The sequence below is a fragment of the Equus asinus genome, chromosome 4, assembly GCF_041296235.1.
Source record: "Equus asinus isolate D_3611 breed Donkey chromosome 4, EquAss-T2T_v2, whole genome shotgun sequence".
NCBI lineage: Eukaryota > Metazoa > Chordata > Mammalia > Perissodactyla > Equidae > Equus > Equus asinus.
Window position 1 is genome coordinate 28,408,077 of NC_091793.1, and position 21,947 is coordinate 28,430,023.

At 40.8% G+C, this 21,947-nt stretch overlaps 1 protein-coding gene across 7 annotated transcripts; it reads right to left on the bottom strand.

Moving 5' to 3' along the window:
* Window positions 1-1,582: 1,582 nt before the first annotated feature.
* On the bottom strand, window positions 1,583-19,628 carry TMEM263 (transmembrane protein 263). Of its 7 annotated transcripts, none has more exons than XM_070507014.1 (5): window positions 19,347-19,628; window positions 18,872-18,937; window positions 18,639-18,709; window positions 8,310-8,379; window positions 1,583-4,498 (listed from the first exon to the last, which is right to left on the bottom strand). In XM_070507014.1, exons 4-5 carry the CDS (start codon window positions 8,371-8,373, stop codon window positions 4,212-4,214), a joined length of 351 nt encoding a protein of 116 aa, XP_070363115.1. In that variant the 5' UTR covers window positions 8,374-8,379; window positions 18,639-18,709; window positions 18,872-18,937; window positions 19,347-19,628; the 3' UTR covers window positions 1,583-4,211. The 7 variants fall into 7 exon arrangements, with proteins under 7 accessions (XP_070363115.1, XP_044637101.1, XP_070363116.1 ...); XM_044781166.2 differs by having other exon boundaries at window positions 18,639-18,739; XM_070507015.1 differs by lacking the exon at window positions 18,872-18,937.
* Window positions 19,629-21,947: the final 2,319 nt, after the last annotated feature.

A 21,947-nucleotide genomic window follows, 5' to 3' on the forward strand; every position in this document is an offset into this window, starting at 1 on the left:
GCCTAGTCAGGGGGCTGGCCCTGTGGTGTAGTGGTGAAGTTTGGCACACTCCACTTAAGTGGCCCGGGTTCACAGGTTTGGATCCCAGGCACGAGCCTACTCCACTCGTCAGCCATGCTGTGGCAGTGACCCAGATATAAAGTGGAGGAAGACTGGCATGGATGTTAGCTGAGGGCTAATCTTCCTCAAGGGAAAAATAAAAGCCTAGTCAGAACAGCGGAAAAATTTGGGTGCTCAGGCCCAGGCACAAAGAACCAGAGGCAATTACAGTTATAGAAATGCATTTGTAGCTTACTCTAACTTGAAAAGATTTAAAAACAAAATCTACATTCATGGTCAAACAAGCAGTATACTGACTTTGTTTCCCCTTTAGACCAAATCCTATTCCATTATTTTTTAGCCTTGAACCTCTGCCTTTTTTCATTTTTGCATTCTTACTCAGATCTTCCTATACATAAAATTTAAAATATTCAAAATCAACAACATAGCAAGGGGAGATATCCTTACATAAAACACTAGAGTCAAATTTTATTTCCTCTGTAAAAAAAAGGCCTCTAATAAAATTATTTCCTGTAAACCATTTATGTATAATCACTCAATTCACTTCTGTGGCAGAATGTAATTAGCTGCCAAAGTAAATGCCGACCTGGAAGACTTCCAGTGAGCACAGGTTGCACAGCCTGGTGAATCCAGCACACAGGGAGCACTAAATGCCAACAGCAGAATGAAGGACTAGTTCTTGAGTAGCCCCATTTCTGTTTCTGGACATAAGCTGAAGAAGTTGTGACTTACACTAATTCAAAACTGATGTGAGAAATTCAACTAATGTTAGCCTGCTCCATATTTATAAAAAAGGGAATAAAGAATACTTCCCTCATAAGACCCTCAGACTGATTCAATCAGATAAGGTATGGACAGTTCCTGGCAGGTAAGGAGATGCCCAGTAAATATCAATTTTCTACCTACCTACAACTGGTTCCCATCCCTCTGAGTCATTTCTGTCCAGTGAGAGACCTAAGGTGGTTCCACTGCCACTTAGGACAGAAGGAAGTACTCCCTACTTTATAATTCCTCCATCAGTTCCCAAATTTCAGAATGCACAAGAATCGCCTGCAGAGGTTGCTAAACTGCAGTTGTAGGCTCCACCATGCAGAAATTCAGCAAGGTGGAGTAAACCTTAGAAATCTGCATTTTTTTTTTTTTTTTTGAGGAAGACTGGCCCTGAGCTAACATCCATGCCCACGTTCCTCTATTTTATATGTGGGATGCCTGCCACACCATGGCTTGATAAGTGGTGCATAGGTCCACACCTGGGATCCGAACTGGCGAACCCCAGGCTGCCGAAGTGGAGCGCGAAAACTCAACAGCTGCACCACTGGGCCAGCCCCGAAATCTGCATTTTTATCTTTATTATATATTTTGTATTATATACATTATTAGGGTTGTTTAAAATACATTTGTACTTCATTGTGTTGGCATCAAAATACATATTAGAGGTTTGATGTTTGTGCATTAGTATCAAAAAAATATAAAAATTGGCTATAGTACTTTCTGAACTGCTATGTAACTAAAAAGACTACCCTATTTTAAAATTTCCTTTATTTCCTTAGATCTTTATGAAACATTTCATCTTTTGCAGATCATAGTGCTTTATTAACAGATTCATGTATTCTTTTCCCATTCTTTTAATACAAAAAAAATTTATTCAATCATCAGTTCTTTCCCTCTGACATTTCACTAAGTACAGGATTCATAATGTCCACATTATTAGGTCAGTCCTTCAAGTGAGTCACAACTTTATCCTCGTGCCGAACACCCACTCAAAGGGTCGAATGAATAACAGGTGCATACAAACCACCGTAGTTTCCTGAAGTGATCTAGTACTGTTTTACAAGTCGAACTGCTAGTCTGTGAAATAAACTGGAAAAGACTCAAGTGTACAGCTGTAGATGTCGTCAAAGGGCACGTTCATTTCAGAAGAGCCTCGGACTAACTGACCATCTGCACAGTTCTCTGCTGTCATTGCAAGAGCCTCTCCTGAACAAAGTTAGAGTTTGGAATTTAAAACAAACTTTATGAGATAAAATGTTCCAGGTGGCTTTTCTGTAGCAGAAATTAATTACAAGCATTTTTCCTCAGCAATTTTAAAGACAAGCAAACTTGAAAATAAATATGCAAGCATACAGTGAAGTCTATATGCAGAAATTCCGGTACAAAGCACAGCAGAGCCCATGACTACAGAAGACAAATTAGAAATATAAACTAGCAGTGAAGAGTTTCTTTCAAATAGCAGGAAACAAGTTCTCCAATTCCATTATTTAGTTCATTATTTAGTGTTCATCTATTAATTCTGGAGTTTTTTTTAAAAAAAACACCTTTGCTAATTATGACATTTGACCAGATATACCAACAAATATACCTTAAATCATACTGCATGAAATAATCATTTATTTGTGATGAACTCCTTAACAACTCTGAAGTTTTGTGTACAACAGCGAGGTTCAAGAACCTTTGTAGATTTGCTTAAAATCCCTGCTGGTATTTATGAAAGCTTTTAAAAGAAAAGTTAAGTGATATTCTTATCCATTTGTTGATCCACATCATTAATGTAAAACTCTCAGTGCTTTAGAGACATTTTATTTAAGCCTTGGGTATTAAAGTGATCTGTTTTAAGCTCTCAGGGATGTTATTTTGATTTATTTACTCCAGAGCATCACCTCCTTTCCTCCTCTCCCGCGCAAAAAAAAAGTCTGCGGAATGGAGGCAAATTTCCAGACTGATAGAAAACTAAGGTTTTTCAGACTTGGATTATAACCCTTAGTTAAGAGGAATGCCAAATATATATGCAACTTTTTAAATGTTTATGAAACTGAACATGAAACAAAAAACAAATAGATGAATTCCAGCTAGGCTGTATTCTTTGAGAATGACTGAGACATGATGAGACGTGTTAGTGAGACGTGACACACTTGGCGTCCATAATCAGAAACTTCAATGCCCTGCCTGCAGTGGACCTGGAAGCTAGTGCAAAGTCTACAGCTCCTTTAAAGGACTGCAGGATACCATGTTTGAAAAGCCTATAAACCACTGAAAACACTTAGATATATTTTCAAAACTAATCTATGGAGCCCATTTCATTCCGTTTAAAAGTCAGCCCTCACATATTTGTGTTTGCTTTTACTGTGCTTTTTGAAAAGGGGCACTGCTAGTATAAGCCATCTTAGAAATAAAATAGGTATGTAGAACTCTTTTTATATCTTGGATGCTTTAGGTAATTCTCAAGAACATTTATTTATTTGTTCCTCCTTAATAGGAAACTCTTCCAACATAGCTTCTGACCAGCAAAGAAATGTTCTTAGGCACTGTGAGGTGAATTAACGATGGAGCATGAACACAGGCTGAAGCGTATGATTTGGTTATAACTACTAACAGTTAACAAAAAGTTACCAAGCACTGTCTTATCTGCTGAGAGCAAGAAATGCCTTTACCCCACTACTCCTGAGATTCTTAAAAGGGAAAACTAATTTCACAAACAACTTTTAAAAGAATGCATATATAAGAACTGCACATATTTAGGGTATTAAAAAAGATGTTTTCTTTTGTAAGGCATCAATGATTAAATTAATACAATGCATATCTAACAGAAGATGGTTAACACTCAGCATCATAAAACGATTTATCTTTTCTTTTAAACTTCTCTAATTCCTGCTACTTTTACCAGCTTAAATAACAAGAAGAATGCCTCTTGGCCTAATCAACTATGGTTATAAAAAACCTAAGACATCTGAAACTATTAGGCACATCAAAGGTACAGTTTATGTAATTCAAGGTTCCCTTCTTAAGGGGCAGATGAGTCACCTGGCACATTATACATATGGAACTTACTGTAAAGATCATCCACTAAATTCAACTTTCACATTTTTAGTTAAACTGAAAGACTTATAGTAAATATTCAAATATACTGATCTTCAGTTACAACTGAATAAGTAACATTTTACCAGATAAAAAGCTGGACTTTAAGTATGAGAAACCTTCATACACTGTGCTAGTATTGGTCTCTTCTTTTTAGACGAAAGCCAGTCATCAATACTTTGAACACAGCAGTTTAGAAGATGAATGTCCAAAACAGGTGACTTGGTTGTAGTCCATAATTTACCAATTCAATGCCACTGGCATCATAATGCTGTGGAGAGCAAGTGTATCTCCATGTTTTAGTCAGATTTGTCTTTCTTCTTTCCTGTTAAGGGCACTTTGTTTACAACAGCAGACCCAACAGCTGTAACACCTCCAGCCACGGCAGACACGCCCCCTTTCACCAGCCCTATTCCCATGGAAGGCACAGTTGTAACAGCTGTTTTGGTCACCTCCAGACTCTTTCCACCAATCCAAGCCACACCACCAATGGTAGCACCAACAGCTCCCTTTGTAACACTGAAGATACCCCCAGTCACACGGGACAACATGCCTGGTTGCTGCTGTGGGTGATCTTTCATTGAACCTAATGAGAAAAAATATCATGAGATGGCCAAACATACGTCTTTAAAAGAGCAGTACAAATCACTAAGTTACCTGAGACTTCCCAACACTCAGGAGGTCGTTTGATAAGGCCACACAAATATAAATCTAATGAAGACAAAGAAGAACAAGGCTATACTTGTACATGTTTTTAAAATATCTTGGCCCAATGCTGAGTTGTAGTATCTTTGAGAAGAAATGCTTTAGAGACTAGACAACTTTCATAAAATGGAATCAATGTTTCCTTGATTTATGGTTTTGTTGCTGCTAATAAATAATCCTTATTTTATATCCTAAAAGGAGCATGAAAAAATTTAAAAACATATTTAGCCTTCATTTCCTTGACAGAATTCAGTCATTATTGAAACAGCCTTCTTCATTTAAAGCAGTGTTTCTCAAGGCAGGGGCTAGGACCCCTGGGTATCCCCAAGACCATTTCAGGGGATCTGCGGGGTAAAAACTATTTTTATAATAATACTAACATGTCATTTGTCTTTTTACTTTTCATTCTGCCACGTGTCTTCAGAATTTTCCAGAAGCTAAATGACGTGCAGTAACATCAGAGACTAAACACAGAAGCAGCTGTAAGAATCTAGTTGTCTTCTGTTAATCACAACATTAAAGAAATTTGCAAAAATTTAAAAACAATGTCACTCTGCTCACAAATTTTTTTTTTGTTTTGGAAAACAGGTGCTTTCCAAAAAATATGCTAATCATGTTAATATGTAACAGGTTTACTGGGTCCTTTTAATGAATAAAATAATCTCTCAGTTTTTGTTAATACAGTAAATATCAAAGGACATAAGCTCTCTGGGGTCCTCAATTTTTGCAGGAGGCGGGGAGACTGGCCCTGAACTAACATCTGTTGCCAATCTTCCTCTTTTTGCTTGAAGAAGATTGTCCCAGAGCTAACATCTGTGCCAGTCTTCCTCCACTTTGCAGGTGGGATGCCACCACAGCATGGCTTGATAAGTGATGTATAGGTCCGCACCCAGGATATGAACCCTTGAACCCTGGGCCACCAAAGCGAAGTGCACACACTTAACCACTACACCACCAGGCCGGCCCCAGGGTCCTCAATTTTTGAAAGCAGAAAAGCATCCTGAGACCAAAAAGTTTGAGAACTACTAATTTAAATATATTTGAGCTTCTGCTCTATGTGCTCCTTAATAATGTATTTAAAGAGCTAATGCTATGTAAAAGTAGAAAATTATTTGCTTAAAATCATGTTACCTACCTAAAATCATTTTTGTAGTGTTGAGAAATTACAGCTATGGTTAATACTCAGTAATTCTTATAGAAGAATATGTAATTTAAGTATCTAGTTTGTAAAAACTCGTCAAACACTCCCAGAAATAGTAAAATCAATATGCAAAAGTCAGGGGCCGGCCTAGTGGCACAGAGGTTAAGGTTGTGACCTCCACTTTGGTGGCCCGGGGTTCACCAGTTCGCATCCCAGGAGTGGACAAAGCACCACCCTTCAATCGCTGCTGTGGAGGCATCCCACATAAAGTAGAGGAAGACTGGTACAGATGTTAGCTTAGCAACAATCTTCCTCAAGCAAAAAGAGGAAGAGTGGCAATGGATATTAGCTCAAGGCCAATCTTCCTCACCAAAAAAAAAAGAAAGAAAGAAAGAAAAAGTCAGATTTAAGTCATGAGTTTGCTTTGTTTTTTTTTAACAGAGCCACTCAAATTGGCATGAAACCTCAAACTCAAGCATAAAATGCCTAGCAGAAAGATTTCATAAAAATTTGCTTACGCCAGCCTCAAACGAACACCCAGGTCTTTTCTCCTTTGTAATCTAATGATTTAGGCAGCAACAACACATAAGCAAGGGTATTTTTATTTTTCTAAACTTCATGGAAAAATACTTGGTAACTATACAATTCAGGCTTTAATCACTAAAAAGGTACAATCTCACATAAAGAAAGGTAAATTCTTGGGTAGATAAGTCCAACCAAGATAACCAAAGACTAAATCCTAGTAGAAGGTGGTTATTAAGGAAAGACAACATTGGGAAACTGACAATATTTGATGGAGAAAACAATTTTGAAAATCAGGCTTTTCTAATACACAAGGCACAAATTTACCCTGAGATAGATCTTCTTTTCATTGTTTGGAGGTTGTCATCCTACTACAAGTAAGAAAATCTCATCGATTAGTCAAAATAGTTCACAAAGATATAGCAATGGCTAAATTTATTTTTTAAAAGTCAAATTTTTATTGAAACTGAGTACTAAGCAGAGTTAATATATATTTTTAAGTAGCTGAAATAAATGACTTAGATATGCATTTGAACATGTTAATTATAAAATTATGATGGAAAGGGTTACATAATTGGTAATTCTTTTGTAATCTAGGTCAGTAACACTAAGAAAAAGGGGAAAATCCTGATTTGAGTATAAGATAGATAACTGCCTCATGCTGAATAGCTCATTAGTATTATCCTGCTATGCCAAATTTGGTGCACATGCATTTAATGAAGACAATTTTCTTAGTCAAATCAGATAAATATTAATGCTGTTGATCTCTTTAATTACAGTGTGCTCTTAATTACCACCATATAAGTTATCTGCTTTGCAGACTACTCTTGTTTAGCAGGTTGCCATATAAGGACAGGAAATTCCTGAAGCTTGTTCTCTTCCTTGACAGTCATGCTCCTAGATGGCCTTTATCTATCTCCTTCCTGACTCCTTTCTCAGAGAGTCCTTATTAACTTCCTCATTGAGCCCAAACTTTTCTTTTCAAAACTCTAGAGTTCTAGTCCTAAAAAATAAAACAAGGATAACAGCTAAGCTAGTAATTTTCCAGGCTATTCCTCCAACAAACTAAACTAAACTAAAACTAATCAGCCAGTTACCTCCATCATCGTTTAGGCTTAAGTATGAACTTTTCATTGTGTTTATTTTCCTAGCAATTTCATTTTTGTCTACCAACATAAGAAATACAGGAAGAAAGTTTTGGAGAGTGGCTAACAGAGCTGGGAAGAAAATCCAATACCTAGAGTCACAACTTCCAGCCCCTGCCTCTTCCCAGAGACATTCTAGTCTGTGCTACTCCAGGCTGGTCTGTTGGCCACTTCATCCCTTTTTCTTCAATTTGATTCTCTTTCTTACCTAGTATGACTGTCCTGTACAAACATGCAGTTATCCAAGGAGATCATTATTTGGATTAAGCTTAATTATATTCTGTGCCAAAACCATTAAAAAATGCCTGTAATCATTTTCCGTATATAGTGAGGACATTCAGGTATGCAGTTAGTGTTTCCATGGGTTTTTACAGTCAAAGAACGAATAAAATGATTCATGATTTCACAATTTTCAAACTAAAAGAGAATTTAAATTAAGCAGACTCTAAGACTATGTATTAATACAGGGAGAGAGAGCTACCAATTATAATGTAATGATTAATAGGAGTTTAACAACAAATCTCAAGTACCTCTTGAATTGAGTTTTCGTATGCATGACATCAAAACTAAACATTATCCATCCTTCCTCTGCACCCTACCCCAACTCCTTAGGAATGAAAGGATACTCTTACTTGTGAAACGGCCTTAAAAGAATAAAAGAGTAACAGAAAAATAGATCTTATATAATAGAACAGTTACATTGTGTCTCTACTCACCAATATGTCTTTTCTTATTAGAGGATAAAAATGTTTATCTTCAATTATTTTGGGAGCATATTTACTGACAAGGTAAACAGGTTATGTTATTTTAAATTTAATAAACAAAATCAGCTTTAATTCACTAGGATTTTTTTTCCATTCTTAGTGTTACAGAAGCATACATACCTTCTGGTGGTTCGTCACTAAGGTATGATGGGATTTCTTGTTGATTTTTATCTGCTTGATTCATGATCTCCTAAAAAACACACACACATTTCATTTTAACTTCAACTTATCACATGTTCAATTAAGACAATCAGCTTTATTCAGATAAACAACATTTTACAACACCCATCACAAGACATCCTACTTTGTGGTGTTTAAGAAATATTTTTGTTATTTTTATTATTTACTAGTGGACAGTAAAAATCTTATCTCAAACACCAACCAGGGGCCAGCCTGGGGGCATAGTGGCTGAGTTCATGCACTCCGCTTCAGCGGCCTAGGGTTCGCCAGATCAGACCCTGGGCACAGACCTACGCACCACTTGGCAAGCCATGCTGTGGCAGGTGTCCCACACATAAAGTAGAGGAAGATGGGCACAGATGTTAGCTCAGGGCCAACCTTCCTCAGCAAAAAGAAGATTGGCAGCAGATGTTAGCTCAGGGCTAATCTTCCTCAAAACAACAACAACAACAAAGAAAAACATCAACCAAAGAGTGGTAGGCACAGTACTGTAATGCTGTCCTATGTTGGTACTGCTGCTTCAACTTAAACTGAAAATTACCAATTGAAAGAGAGTTGGAAGGTGAAGGTTAACAGACAGAAACATTAGGTGCTTCCTCCTACAGAATATTGGTTAACAATAATTTATTTCATAACAGCCTTAAAGAAAAAACCATATTATGACTAAAAAAAAGTTCTATCTAAAAAATTTCTAAAAAGCATGACATCCTTCTCTTCTAAAGATAACACCACCAATCTGAGTCACTAAGAGATGGATCTTGATTATTTTTTTATTGCTGTTTTTAGAGCTCTTATAAACAGAATTCAAAATGTACTACAAAAATATATATATATCCTGTAATTACCTCTAAGTACAAGTAGTAAGGAACATAAAAAATAAAATAAGCTGTGCTGGGATAAAGAAAACACAGTTGAACTTTCTTTTCCCAATTTCCTTTACTATCTTAAAATGCTTTCATATTCACTTGACTAAGTAAAGATTAAACCAAGTCAAGATTGGTCTAAAAGATTTCTTACTTGGCCAGAAAACAAGGGCTGTCATCCTAGCAGTCAACTAAATATTTCCTAGTCATAAAACCAGGGAGCCTAAATTATTTTATCTGTACATATACAATACAGATTTAAAAGGGTATTATGAAATCATGCCATTTGTGACAATATGGATGAACTCTGAGGGCATTATGCTAAGTGAAATAAGTCAGAGAAAGGCAAAGTATGATCTCACTTACATGTAGACTCCAAAAAAGCTGAACTCAGAGAAACAGAGAGTAGATTGGTGGTGGCTGGGGGCTGGGAGAAATGAGGAGATGTTGGTCAAAGAGTACAAACTTGCAGTTATCAGGGTTCTGGAATCTAATGTATAGCATGGTGACTATAGTTAACACTGTATTGTATACTTGAAAGTTGCTGAAAGAATGGGTCTTAAAATGTTCTCACCATAACAACAACAACAGTAATTATGTGAGGTGAGGATATATAACCTTATTGCGGTAAACATTTCACAATATATATGTGTATCAAATCATCACAATGTACACCTTAAACTTACACAATGCTAAATGTCAATTATATCTTAATAAAGCTGGGGGGAAAAGGATATTGTGAAAACTAACAATGTACTTCAATACACTGATTAACAAATATTGACTGATTGATTAACAAATATTGGCACCTCCTATGGGCGAGGCAATATTTTACGTGCACAGGATATAGCAGTGATCAACAGACCAAAAAATCTCTGCCACCATGAAATGGACACTCTAGTGGGGGAAGACAATAAATAAGTATATGAAGAATATACTGTATGTCAGATGGTATTAAATGCTATAGAGAAAAAGGGATGGAGGGGGAGAAAATGTGATATTTCACATAGGACAGTCTGTAAAGGCCTTGTTGTGGTGACATCCCAAAGGAAGTAAGGATACAAGATATTTGGGTGAAGAGTCCTCAATGCAGAAAAAACAGCAAGAGCAAAGGTCCTGAGATGGGAGTTTACCAGGAGCAGCAAGAAGAAACAGCCAGAAAAGTGTGGCATGGGCAGCATGAAAAGGCAGCAGGAGAGGAAGTCAAAGAGTGAGGTATGGATGGCATAGGCCCTTAGAGGCCATGGTAGTGTTTAGCTTTTAACTCTGAAGAAGATGGGGAGCAGTGAAAGGCATTGAACAGACTAGTGACATGTTCTGATTTATACTTTCAAAAGATCATTCTGGCTGTCGTGGGGAGAAGCAGCAAGACGAAAGCAAGAATAAAGGCAGAAGACCTGTTAGGAGACTTTGCAGTACATTCTCAAGGTTCATACATAGCGTAGCAGGTCTCAGAACAAACTGGTTAATTTTAAGTAGTCAAAGGAATGTCAGGAAAGCTTTCCTTTCCTTTATGATTCTCACTGCTTTTAAGCACCAAGTGATCAGATAAAACTTCATCCATATTTCCTTCTGTATTTCAATAATCCAAGCAAAAAATGTTGATGGCTAGAATGAGTGTGGTAGGGCTAGTGGTGGTGAGAAGTAGGATTTTTCAAAGGTGATTCTAATTTCATGCAATTCATCCTGCAGTACCTTTAAAACCTATATCCTGCATAAGACGGGGCTTCACCCCAGAGTCCAGCAGCACACATCATGTGCTTTTAAGTATCTTTTAGTTGCTCCAGTGAAAACCCCGATTTAGGCCACTTATCAAGAGCACCTAATCTTATGCTAGTCTAGTTTGTGAATTAAGCAAATCATCCCACACACACTTAGAATTTAAAAAGGAATAGTAAAGACACATAATCTGACAAAAAAAATAAATGAAAAGAATATCAGCTGATGCATTACTGGGAGGAGTTCTTGGCTGATTTGCCTTAATTTTAAAACTCCCTTAAACTAGAAAGTTAAATTTATTTCCACTTATATTTATAGTTCTTTAATTTATTATGGTAGCTCTGAGATCAGAGAGCCTGAGTTTGAGTCCCAACTGCACCATAAACTGTGTGGCTGAGGACAAATAACTTCATCAGATCCTTGCTGTTCAGGAGATAAAGTAGAAATTAAAGATATTCTAGCCCTAACTCTAAGATGAGAATACTATTAACAAATTCAAACAAAACATGCAGAAATTCCTGGCAGAATACGTGTCTTCCTTCCTGAAGAATATAATTGTTTTGGAGCCACTTTCTTCCCCACTGGCCTGCTAAGTCCAAGAGGAGAGACACTTGGTCTAGCTTATTCATCACTGCGATCCCAGGATCTGTATACCATACACATATAAACCCGGCGGATCACCAGGCTGACCAACTAATCAATAGATGCTACCACACCCTTACAGAATTATGGGGAAATTATGTATACATATACATCTTACATATTTTAGCTGGAGTTTAAAAACAGGTATGATAGATGGCAACTAGACTTTTGGTGGTGAACACGATGCAGTCTATACAGAAACTGAAATACAATGATGTACTCCTGAAATTTATATAATGTTATAAACCAATGTGACCTCAAAAAAAAAAAAAAGAAAAAACAAACAGGTATGATAGTAACTGTTATGTATTTCAAAACTGCCCTTCTGTATATATCCCACAAATTCCTACTGAAAGTTTTAACTTTTCCTTCTAATATGGAATCCCTTAACAAAATTCTTAATTTTTCCACATATATCTATCTTGTGATTTAAAAAAGAAAAAGACCACCATTTAAAAATACTGGAGCTGCTTTATACTATGACAGCATAAAAGACATATGCAAATTCATGTAAATAATATGAACTGACTTTATCCTCCTCTGGATAGGCAATGAGGAGCCATGAGCAGAGTAACATTGTCAGATCTGTGCTTTAAGAAGCTAAATGAAGCAAGAACAGATAGGACAGAGATATTAAATACAGTAAGTGGCTACTTTAGTAGTCCAGGAAGATGGACTAACAATCTGAACTCTGCCAGTTTTTCCCTGTCTAAACAAACGTTTGGGCCAAAAACCTAAGTCACCCTTGATTTCCTTTTTTTTTACATTCTCATCTAATCAGTAAATTCTGTTGCCTAAATAAATCCAGAATACGGTCATTTCTCATCACCTCTACTGCTACCACTTTTGACTAAGCCCCTGTAATTTCTTACTTGTACTACTACAGATCTCTTCCTTGGTCTCTGAGCTTCCACTTTGCTCCTCCTTCCGTCTAGCCATGCCATACTTTGCTTAAAACCCTCCAACTGCTTCCTATTTTGCTCAGGATAAAATCCAGAGTCCTTCCCTTTGCCTTTGAGGCCCCACATCTAACACTGTGACATCATCTCCTACCATTCATTCTGCCTCTTGCTCATTCCAGTCTAGCAACTCAGGCTTCCTTGCTCATCCTCTCCTGAAAGGCTCTTCCCCAAGACATGTACTTGGCTTTCTTCCTTACTTCCTTCAGGTCTTTGTGCAAATATTCCCTTATCAGAGGTCTTCTCTGACCACCTGTAATAGATTAGCACCCTCCTACTCCTCTCCCCATCATTTTCACCTAACCCTGCTCTATTTTCTTCATTGCTCTTATTGCCACTTGATGTATATATCTGTTTACTTTGTGTCTCTCTCGATTAGAATGTAAGCTCCCTGAGAACAAGGCTTGGTTTTGTTCACTGCTCCATCCTCACAGCCTTAATCAATGCCTGATGTATGGTGAGCACTCAAATTCTTGAATTTTTCATATGAAGTAGAACATAACTTGGGTATTAATGTGAGATAAAAGGAGAATACAGGGGGCTGGCCCCGTGGCCGAGTGGTTAAGCTCGCGCGCTCCGCTGCAGGCGGCCCAGTGTTTCGTCGGTTCGAGTCCTGGGCGCGGACATGGCACTGCTCGTCAGACCACACTGAGGCAGCGTCCCACATGCCACAACTAGAGGAACCCACAGCGAAGAATACACAACTATGTACCGGGGGGCTTTGGGGAGAAAAAGGAAAAAAATAAAATCTTTAAAAAAAAAAAAAAAAAAGGAGAATACAGGATGTAAAATTTCTAGTGTGAGCAACTAAGTAGACAGAGATGATGATGAAAACAGGGGCAAGAGAGGAGAAACCACTTCTGAGAGAAGATAAAGGACTTCTTGTTTATGTGTGGTAAAAACGCATGAGATCTACCCTCTAACATGTAACTGTACAATACATTATTGCTGACTGCAGGTACCCTGAAAGGACCTGTCTTTGAACAGCTGTATTTGAGATAGCTTCAGGGCATCTACAGGAGATGTTTAGCGGGCTTGGGATTTAAAAGGGGCCTGAAACTCAGCATTAAGTCTCAGTTAGAGCTGAGGTCCTGAAAGTGGTTTCAAGTGAGGGCTGCAGCTGTAGGGGGTAATATGATCAAGGAAAAGAGTGCTGAGAGAAGGAGACTGATAACCTTAATTAGGACTGCTCATCTTTAAGAGGTGAGTGAAAGAGAACCCAGCAAAAACAAACAAAATACACCTGAAAATGAATAGTCAAATGAGTATAGCCTCATGGAAGGCAAGAGATGAATCTGTAAGCTTCCTAAAGACACACAATGCAGACATTAAAATAATTTATGAAGATCAGATACTATGGGGAAATGCTAATGTTATGTTTAGAGAATATAAAAGGCATGTATCATATGATCCAATTTTTTTTAATGTGTATAAAAGGACCGCAAGGAACTATATCAAAGTGTTGACAAGGACTGCCACCAGGGAGTAAATACAGAGAGAGAGAGGGAGAGAGAAATATATATATTTTCTACCATAAGTATGTATCGCTTTTGTAGTTAAAGAAAAAAGTATTCTTAACTCTTGTAAATCAGTGACACTCATAAAAGATATTTTTAAAGATTATGCAGTTTATCTACCTAGTTATTCTAGGTTTTTACCCTCAAATGAAGTTGAACCTCTAAAAAACAAAGTAACTGAATCACAAAATGCTGACTTGAAGAAAATGACATCATAGTTTCATTCGGCGTTATGTTCTTGGTAAAGAAACCCTGACAGAGAGCCTTATGCAGGCTATTACTACACTGACTGTACCACACTGTTAAGGAATTACCCACTGTATCACTCAATAGCTTTGATATAGAGCTCCACATAAGAAATTTCTTTAGAGGTATTCAGAAAACCTTTTCTAATTCCCCAAATATTTGCTTCCCTTTGAGATCTATCTACCTTCCTATTTAAAAGATACAAAGATATGATGTCTCCTTTTTCCCTTTAGCTTCCAAGAAGCTTACAGCTAAAATCCCAGCTCAACTAGGTAGATTCCTGTGTCCTATTTCCCCATACACACACACTCCACACTCCCTAAGACCTCCACTCTCATTGCTATTTTCCCTGATTTGCAATTTGAATATCTCATTTGTATTCTCACCATTTTATTACTACATGTTTTTTGTTTTAGTTTCTTTTTGGTGAGGAAGATTCGCCCTGAGCTAACATCCATTGCCAATCCTCCTCTTTTTTTTCTCTCTCTTTTGTTTGAGGAAGATGAGCCCTGAGCCTAACATCTGTGCCAATCTTCCCCCACTTTGTATGTGGGATGCCTCCACAGCAGGGCTGATGGGTGGAGTAGGTCCGTCCAGGATCCAAATCTGCAAACCTGGGGCGCCCAAGCACAGCACACAGAACTCCAACCACTCGGCCATGGGGCCGGCCCCATGGTAGTACATGTTTTTGTTGTAAGCTGACAAATAGTATTTGTAATAAGTGAGATAAAAATATTATTTGTATCCACATTAAGTTTAAGCATCACAAGAAATGATGCATACCAATATATGGTCCAAAGCTTTGTTTAAGAAAAAAAGAAAACTTTAAACTAGAATCGTGCTTTTCAAAGGTACTTCAAGTATAGGCAGTGGTGTGCCAGGGGCTTCAATAACCAAAAGAGAGATGTGATGCACTCATTTTACTACACAGTAGTTTAAAATACTGTTTTGCTTTTAAATATATACCAATTAAAAGTTAAATGAAAACTGCTTGGGACTTTTTTAAGACAACTAGACTTTCAAGAAATTTCATTCTTGCCTGGAGCTGCTTCAGAATATACTCTCAGATTTACCAGCTCTCTTCCCAGCCCTACCACACTCCCAGCTCCCCCAGGAGTTTACACTGCTCTTAAGTTAGGAGTGTTTTTGGTAGAACAGTTTGAAATGTAGGAATCTAGATAGTACTATACAGAAACATTTGCAGTTACATTTAATATCATTAGCAATAGTTACCAACAGGATTATCAATAAACAATAAAATAGAAAATCTGGAATCCTGCCAGACCAGGAGCCTGGCTACCTAGACTCTCTAGTCTACTAGAAAGCTCTAAGAGGCCACAGAGATTGATTTTTGTTTTGTATATTTTTTTTTTGCTTTTTCTCCCCAAATCCCCCCCAGTAGATAGTTGTATACTTTTAGTTGTGGGTTCTTCTACTTGTGGCATGTGGGACGTCGCCTCAACATGGCCTGATGAGCGGTGCCATGTCCACGCCCAGGATCCGAACCGGCAAAACCCTGGGCTGCCGAAGCGGAGCACCCATACTTAACCACTCGGCCATGGGGCCGGCCCCTGTATATTTTTTTTAATGTTTGAGTTTCTTGTACATTACTAGTATTAACGGGAAGTATGTAGTACTAAAATTCCTCTCAAATTCTTAAGAGTAATAAAAATTGTGTAAAAGCCGCAAGCATTTGGAATATATATATTTTTTCTGAATTCCTAAATTTGATTATAAAATACCAAGTTACCTTATAAAGGTATTTTTTGCTAAAATCTTTAACTATCTGTAATGCCATCTGTACTTTTTACTCACATAAACCATTGCCAATCTCTACACACATATATGTGCCAAACTTTTAGTGATATTAGCTCCTTATGGATATCATCACTTTATCACTAAGGAGAAATACTTTTTATATTACCATCCCTGTTCATTATCATCATCAGAGGGACCTGTTTCTTTTAAATTGGAAATTGTGAAGAGAAACACACCCCTAATCTCCTGAAACTGGGAAAGGTAAAGAATCTGCCTGTAAAATTTAAAAGTATGCACATGGAGACAGGTAACAATGGACGGTAAAAGTATCAAAATGATCACTTTTAAATGTCACCATTAAACAAATTAAATTCTATGCAAACCATCTGCCCTAAACTCACCGAGTGGTCAGTTCAACATATCCTTAGGTTCCTACTGTGTGCCAGGCAGCCTGTTAGGCACTGAAGATTTCAGTATGATTAAGCCAGACTTTAAAGGACTACTCTAAGCCAGAGTTTAAAATCCAGTGGGGATACACTTCCCTAGCACTTATCCATTTAGTTTCATTCAAAAACAAAAAAATATCTGCTCTCTAGGAACTCATAACGCACACACATTTCTATTAAAAACTGTACTTTCCTAATGGGGGCAATAAAAACAGAAAACAGGCTTTAGATCAGGACAAATAATTTAACTTATTCTGTGGACATAAATCAGTTTTACCATTTGGTCCTGACATGTGAACAGACTATTACAGGACCAAATAAAACTGGTTACAAGTGTGTTATCTTAAGGAATTCTGAAACGTGAAAAAGTCTTTGCTATAGACTGCAACTCATCAGCAGTTACTTTTAAGCATTTTAGGCCAAGGAGAACTAATTCCTGTCCAGAACAATAATATCATAGATATAGCAGCTGGCAAATACATTGAGCAAGGATTACTAACAACATCATTCCCTAGAGGGTAATTTCTTCCAATAATAGAAATAAGTAAACAAATGCCTCTTAGGAACCTTTTTTTTTTAAAAAAAAGAAAACAGATGAATCAAGGCTGTTTGTGGATATTTGTAACATTTTATAAATAAAGATTTCATTAATAATGAAAAAAAGTCTGAAAACAGCATAAAAATTTGCCTATGGCTAAACACCCCTCTGTGTACCAAAGGAAGTTAAAAGCACTAAGACACTGCATAAAGCCTAGCTACAAAATGCAGTGCACAACAATCGACCTTCAAAGCCACTTCAGAAACCTGTTATTAAACAGTAAGTGCCAATTTCCCTATAAGGAAAAGACTATAAATGAATTACCTAAATTTTTCTATATATTCTATATATAGGAACTTTGCCACATCCTTAACTCCAATGTTTTAGAATCTTTGCAAAAACTACAAGGAGTTTCAAAAATACATTTATGCACAGCTTTAACACACATACGCCAACAAGCAGTGTATACTAAAACACCAGCTTACTGTTTTTAGTAAGCTTCTCTAGTTAACCAACTATCCTGAACAGGCTGCTTTTAAAAATGGCCCCTGCCCATTAAATCAACAGCAAACAGACTACAAGAAATGCACTGAACCTGACAGGGAAGAAAAAGTAATCTGCCAGTGACCACCTAGTGACAAGTAACAACCAACAGTGTCAAAATGGCAATTTTTAAATGTTGTCCTTAAACAAAACATTAAGAATTATAGTAAGCTATCAAACCAGATAACCAGTACACGAGTCCTCTTCGCTAAATTACACCTCATTAGTTCAACAGATATTTGTGTCCCTACTATAAGTCAGACACTGTTAAGCGCTGAGGTTTCAGCCTGAACAAGCATGTAAATGCCCTACTCTGAAGGTGTTTATATAAAATCCAGCGAGATAGCTTCAGGAAGTGGCCAAACAGCAAATGCACAATGACTGAAACAAAGAAAGGTAAAGATTCTCCTGGAGTTAAAAAAAAAAAAATCAGACATACACAAGAACCACTTAAACTTCGCTAACGATGTTCTCTACGTTTTTAGTGAACTTGGTTTCTGGTACATCTATTATAACAAAGACTAAAGAAATGAAAAGGGGAAAAAATCAAAACAGGATGTATATGGGCTTATTAACTGTTACTTTCCTTTCTTTAAAAAAGCAGGCGTGAACACACATATACCTGTTGACGTAAAATCAGTCTTCCTAGGGAGCCCTTGAGAGCATCCACACCAGAGTAAGTTTTAAAGGTTAAACAATAGTATATAGCAAACAATCATAGATAGTAAAGTATTATCATTTGGAATTAGCACAAGTGTTATAATAATAAGGACATAAGAAATACGAACTCTCCCTTTTCCCTAGCTGTTTCTAAACCTTTCCCGGCCACCTCTTCTCCCCCCACTGATCGCTTTAGGCACTAGCAAGTCTCTTTTTTTTTTCTTTCTTTAGCAGAGGGAGTGACGTGGCAGGAGAGGCAGAAAATGACCCCGGAGGAGCCGTGGCTAGGGCTGAGCGAGCACCTCCTCCCTCCGCTCCACGTTGTACACCAGCATACCCCCATTCCCATAGGGTTCCAGAATTTCTATGTCTTCTTACACAGAAAAGGCGATGTGTCTTCAGGAGAGGGGATCTGACTGCAAGTGGGAGCTGGGGGACCAGTCTTGAAGCTGCGTGTGCAAAGCAGGCACGGTGTTTATCTAGACTCGGGAGGCAGTGATGGCCCTGATGGGTGCTCCAGCGGTCCCCAGTCACCCCCTGGCGCCGCCAGCGCCTCTCTCCATTCCCACACTTTCAGCTTTAGGTTAGGCGTGGGGGTAGAGCTTTCCTACCTGGGAAGAGCACTGGGAATGCCCACTGGGGACCAAGGCTTGTGTGCCTGAACCCAAGAGAGTGGCCTGTCAACAGGTCAGGAGTTAGTGGGGCGAAGCAGCCCAGCACAGAGCCTCTCTGCCGCATCCCTCTCCCCTCCCAGGCTGCTGATGCCCTCCCAGCCCCATCCCCCAGCGTGACCCCCGAGGAGCTCAGAAATCAGGCGGAGGCTTCGAAGGAGAGCCCCCAATCTCAAACCACGGCGAGGGAGTCAGGGACACGTAGAGAGGAGAAACCCCGCTAGCGAACCCCCACCCGCCCCCAACATCTTCCCACCCCTCCCCCTTTCCCGCTCAGTTCCCCCCAGAAGAGCCGCTCGGGGCAGCCAGGCCCGGGGAGGGGGGCGGCGAGGTGCAGGAGAGCCAACGGAAGAAGGCGACAGAGCGGAGGGCAGGAAGCCGGGACGGCGCCCCCCACCCTCGCAGCCCGACTCACTCACTGCCGGGGTCGCGGGCCGGCGCCGGGGCCTGGCGGAGGGAGCGCACAGCACGGGGGAGGGCCGAGGCGGCCTGCGCAGCTGGCACGGCCGCGGGCGGTTGCGGGCTCCGAAAGCGGCCCCCTCAAGCTGTGGAGCCAGAAGACTCAGTCGGCGGCGGCCTCTGGCTGCGGACGTGGCGCCCGACGCGACCCGCCCCCTCCGCCGCCTCCTCGGCTCCCGCCTCCTCCCGCAGCTCCGGCTCAGACGCGCACGCGCACCCGGGCCCCTCCCGCGCCCACCCGGCACACGCCCACCCGTTTTTCGAACTGCCCAACCCTCCCAGCAGCCCCCTGTCTGCCTCCTCCCGTCGTGCGCACGCGCGACCCCCACCACCCAGCACCCGCCCCCTCCCCCGAGGCTTGCTCCCGCCCCTTCGTCCCCTGGGTGCCGCCGCGGGAACCCCTGGCCGGCTGCGCACGCGCCTGCTCCCGGGGTCTCCCCGCCCCCTCTTCTCCGCCGTCCAATCAGATCGGGCGAGGGGCGCGGAGTCCCGGGAACGCGGGGGAGGTGGCCGTGCAGTTTCTGGCACTAACTCGGGTGTCCTCCTGAAGCCTTAGTTCCGCCGCGAGTAACGGTCCGTGGGAATTAACAACCTTCGCGCCAGCGAAGGTGGGCCGGTCGCCAATTTCAGCAGCTCCCTCTTCGCCCAGGGGCCCCAGCCTTCTTCTCTCACGCGCATCCCCTCAAGGGAGTGACGAGCTAGGCCTTCGCTCGGCCCTGCACCTTGGGGCTCTCCCCACGCCTTCAAGGTCCAGGCGACAGGGCTGCTCGCTGATGCTTATCATTTTTATTCTTATTTTGAGCCTCCCAGGCCCTAGACCCGAGCCTCTGGAGAGCCGGCAGCCCTCTGGGGGGGTTCGTCGTCGCCCCGAGGCTCGCCGCAGGGAGGGGGCGTCCACCGGGAGACGAGGAGGGGCTGGGCGGAGACAGCGGCCGTGCGCCCGCCCTTGCCCCCTGCCGGCCGGCGCGGCGCGGCTTCTGGAAGGTGCTGAGGAGGCGCGGTGAGCGGACGCTGTCTGGGCCGCGGCGCCGGTGGCGGCAGGCGTCTCCGCGCGTCCCCGTGCGCGGTGGGGCGGGCTGACCGAGATGAGGTGCGCCAGGGCGGCTGGCGGGGCGAACGGCGCCCGCGGGCCTCCCCTCTCCACGCCGGCAAAACGGGGGCTTTTGAGAGAATCGGGAAGGGTAGCGGGTGTGAAAGACCTTTGTAACCTTCGCCGGTGTGAGGGCTCCCTTCACAGTCTGGTTGGCAAGACGAAACACGCGAAGCCACCAGCAAATAACCTCACAAGAGGTTTTTCCAGAGCAAGATGGTGCTGAAAACCAGCTGTTGACGTGGCTCGGGAAAGCGCCCGCTAAGCAAGGAGAGCGTCCTGGAGGAAGCTCGCCCTGGCCCGGGACCTGGGAGGAGTGCGCTAAATGCAGTGGGTGCGTTCAGCCTGACCGTTGATTTATCCACGCGCAGCAGATCCGCTCACGTTGTGCTGAGGCTGCCGACATATTTTAGTGTTCCAGAACTAGAAGGGGAAGTGAAATAATCTTGGCACTTTGAAGTGATTTGAGCGCTGAGCAGCACTGTGAATGGTTGCGTTTACGCAGCGTGTGGAGAGGTGGATACCTGCTTGTTTTCTTATCCCGGAAACCTCTGTCCCTAACGGGTGACGTCTGCGGGGTGAGGGCCGGGCAGCACTGTGAAGTGCGCACTCGCACTGTTTCTCCCTCCTCTTGCACTTCTCTCTACGAGAGAATTGAATCATTATTAAAGTCTAAGTGACTGGTAAAACTGTAGCCACTCCTGGGAGATTTTGCATTTTTAGAGTTTTCCAAATCATAATCCGCAGCAGTGGTGGAAACCATCTCATAAACCAAGCAAGATGTAGGGGAGCTTTTTTGGGGGCAGGTTGTGAGTTCACCAGAACCGTCTGGAACCGCAAGTCTAGGTAGTCACGTATTGTAAGTCTGACGCTGGTCGTTTCTTATTGCCTTAGTTTTCTTACCTATAAAAATGAGTAGCACCACTCAGTGCCCACCCACCCCTAGATCTAAAATGAAAGTAAATGTAATCTTGATGGGATGGCTTCAACAGAGGGATACTCTGTTGATTTCGGGTACCTTGGTGCAGCGGAAGTTTGAAGGAAGTCCGGCCTATTTTGTGGGTTGAATCCACGCAGTTCTTGATTCCCATTCTGTGACATCTCATTCTTAAATTATTAAAATGACACTTTTTTATCTTGGGATGTTATTTTGAAAGACTATATAATGTCTTAATGAGTCCTTAGTGCCTTCAAGCAGTAACTTTGTTTTAATGGAACAAATTCTTAATACAACCTATATCAATTATCCAATCTCTTCAATGGCTGAGTTTTCCTCTGCTTGGTTGCACACACAGAGACTTTTGCATTATTGAGAAATTAGATGTGACGATGCATACTTGACAAGGTGGGGTAGTTCAGAAAGTAAGGGCTGGAAAGGAGCTGGGAACTAGAAACAGGAAAGCAAAAAATAAATTATTTATAGGCTGATAGTACATTGAAGTTGAAAGGGATCCCAGTCCAACCTTC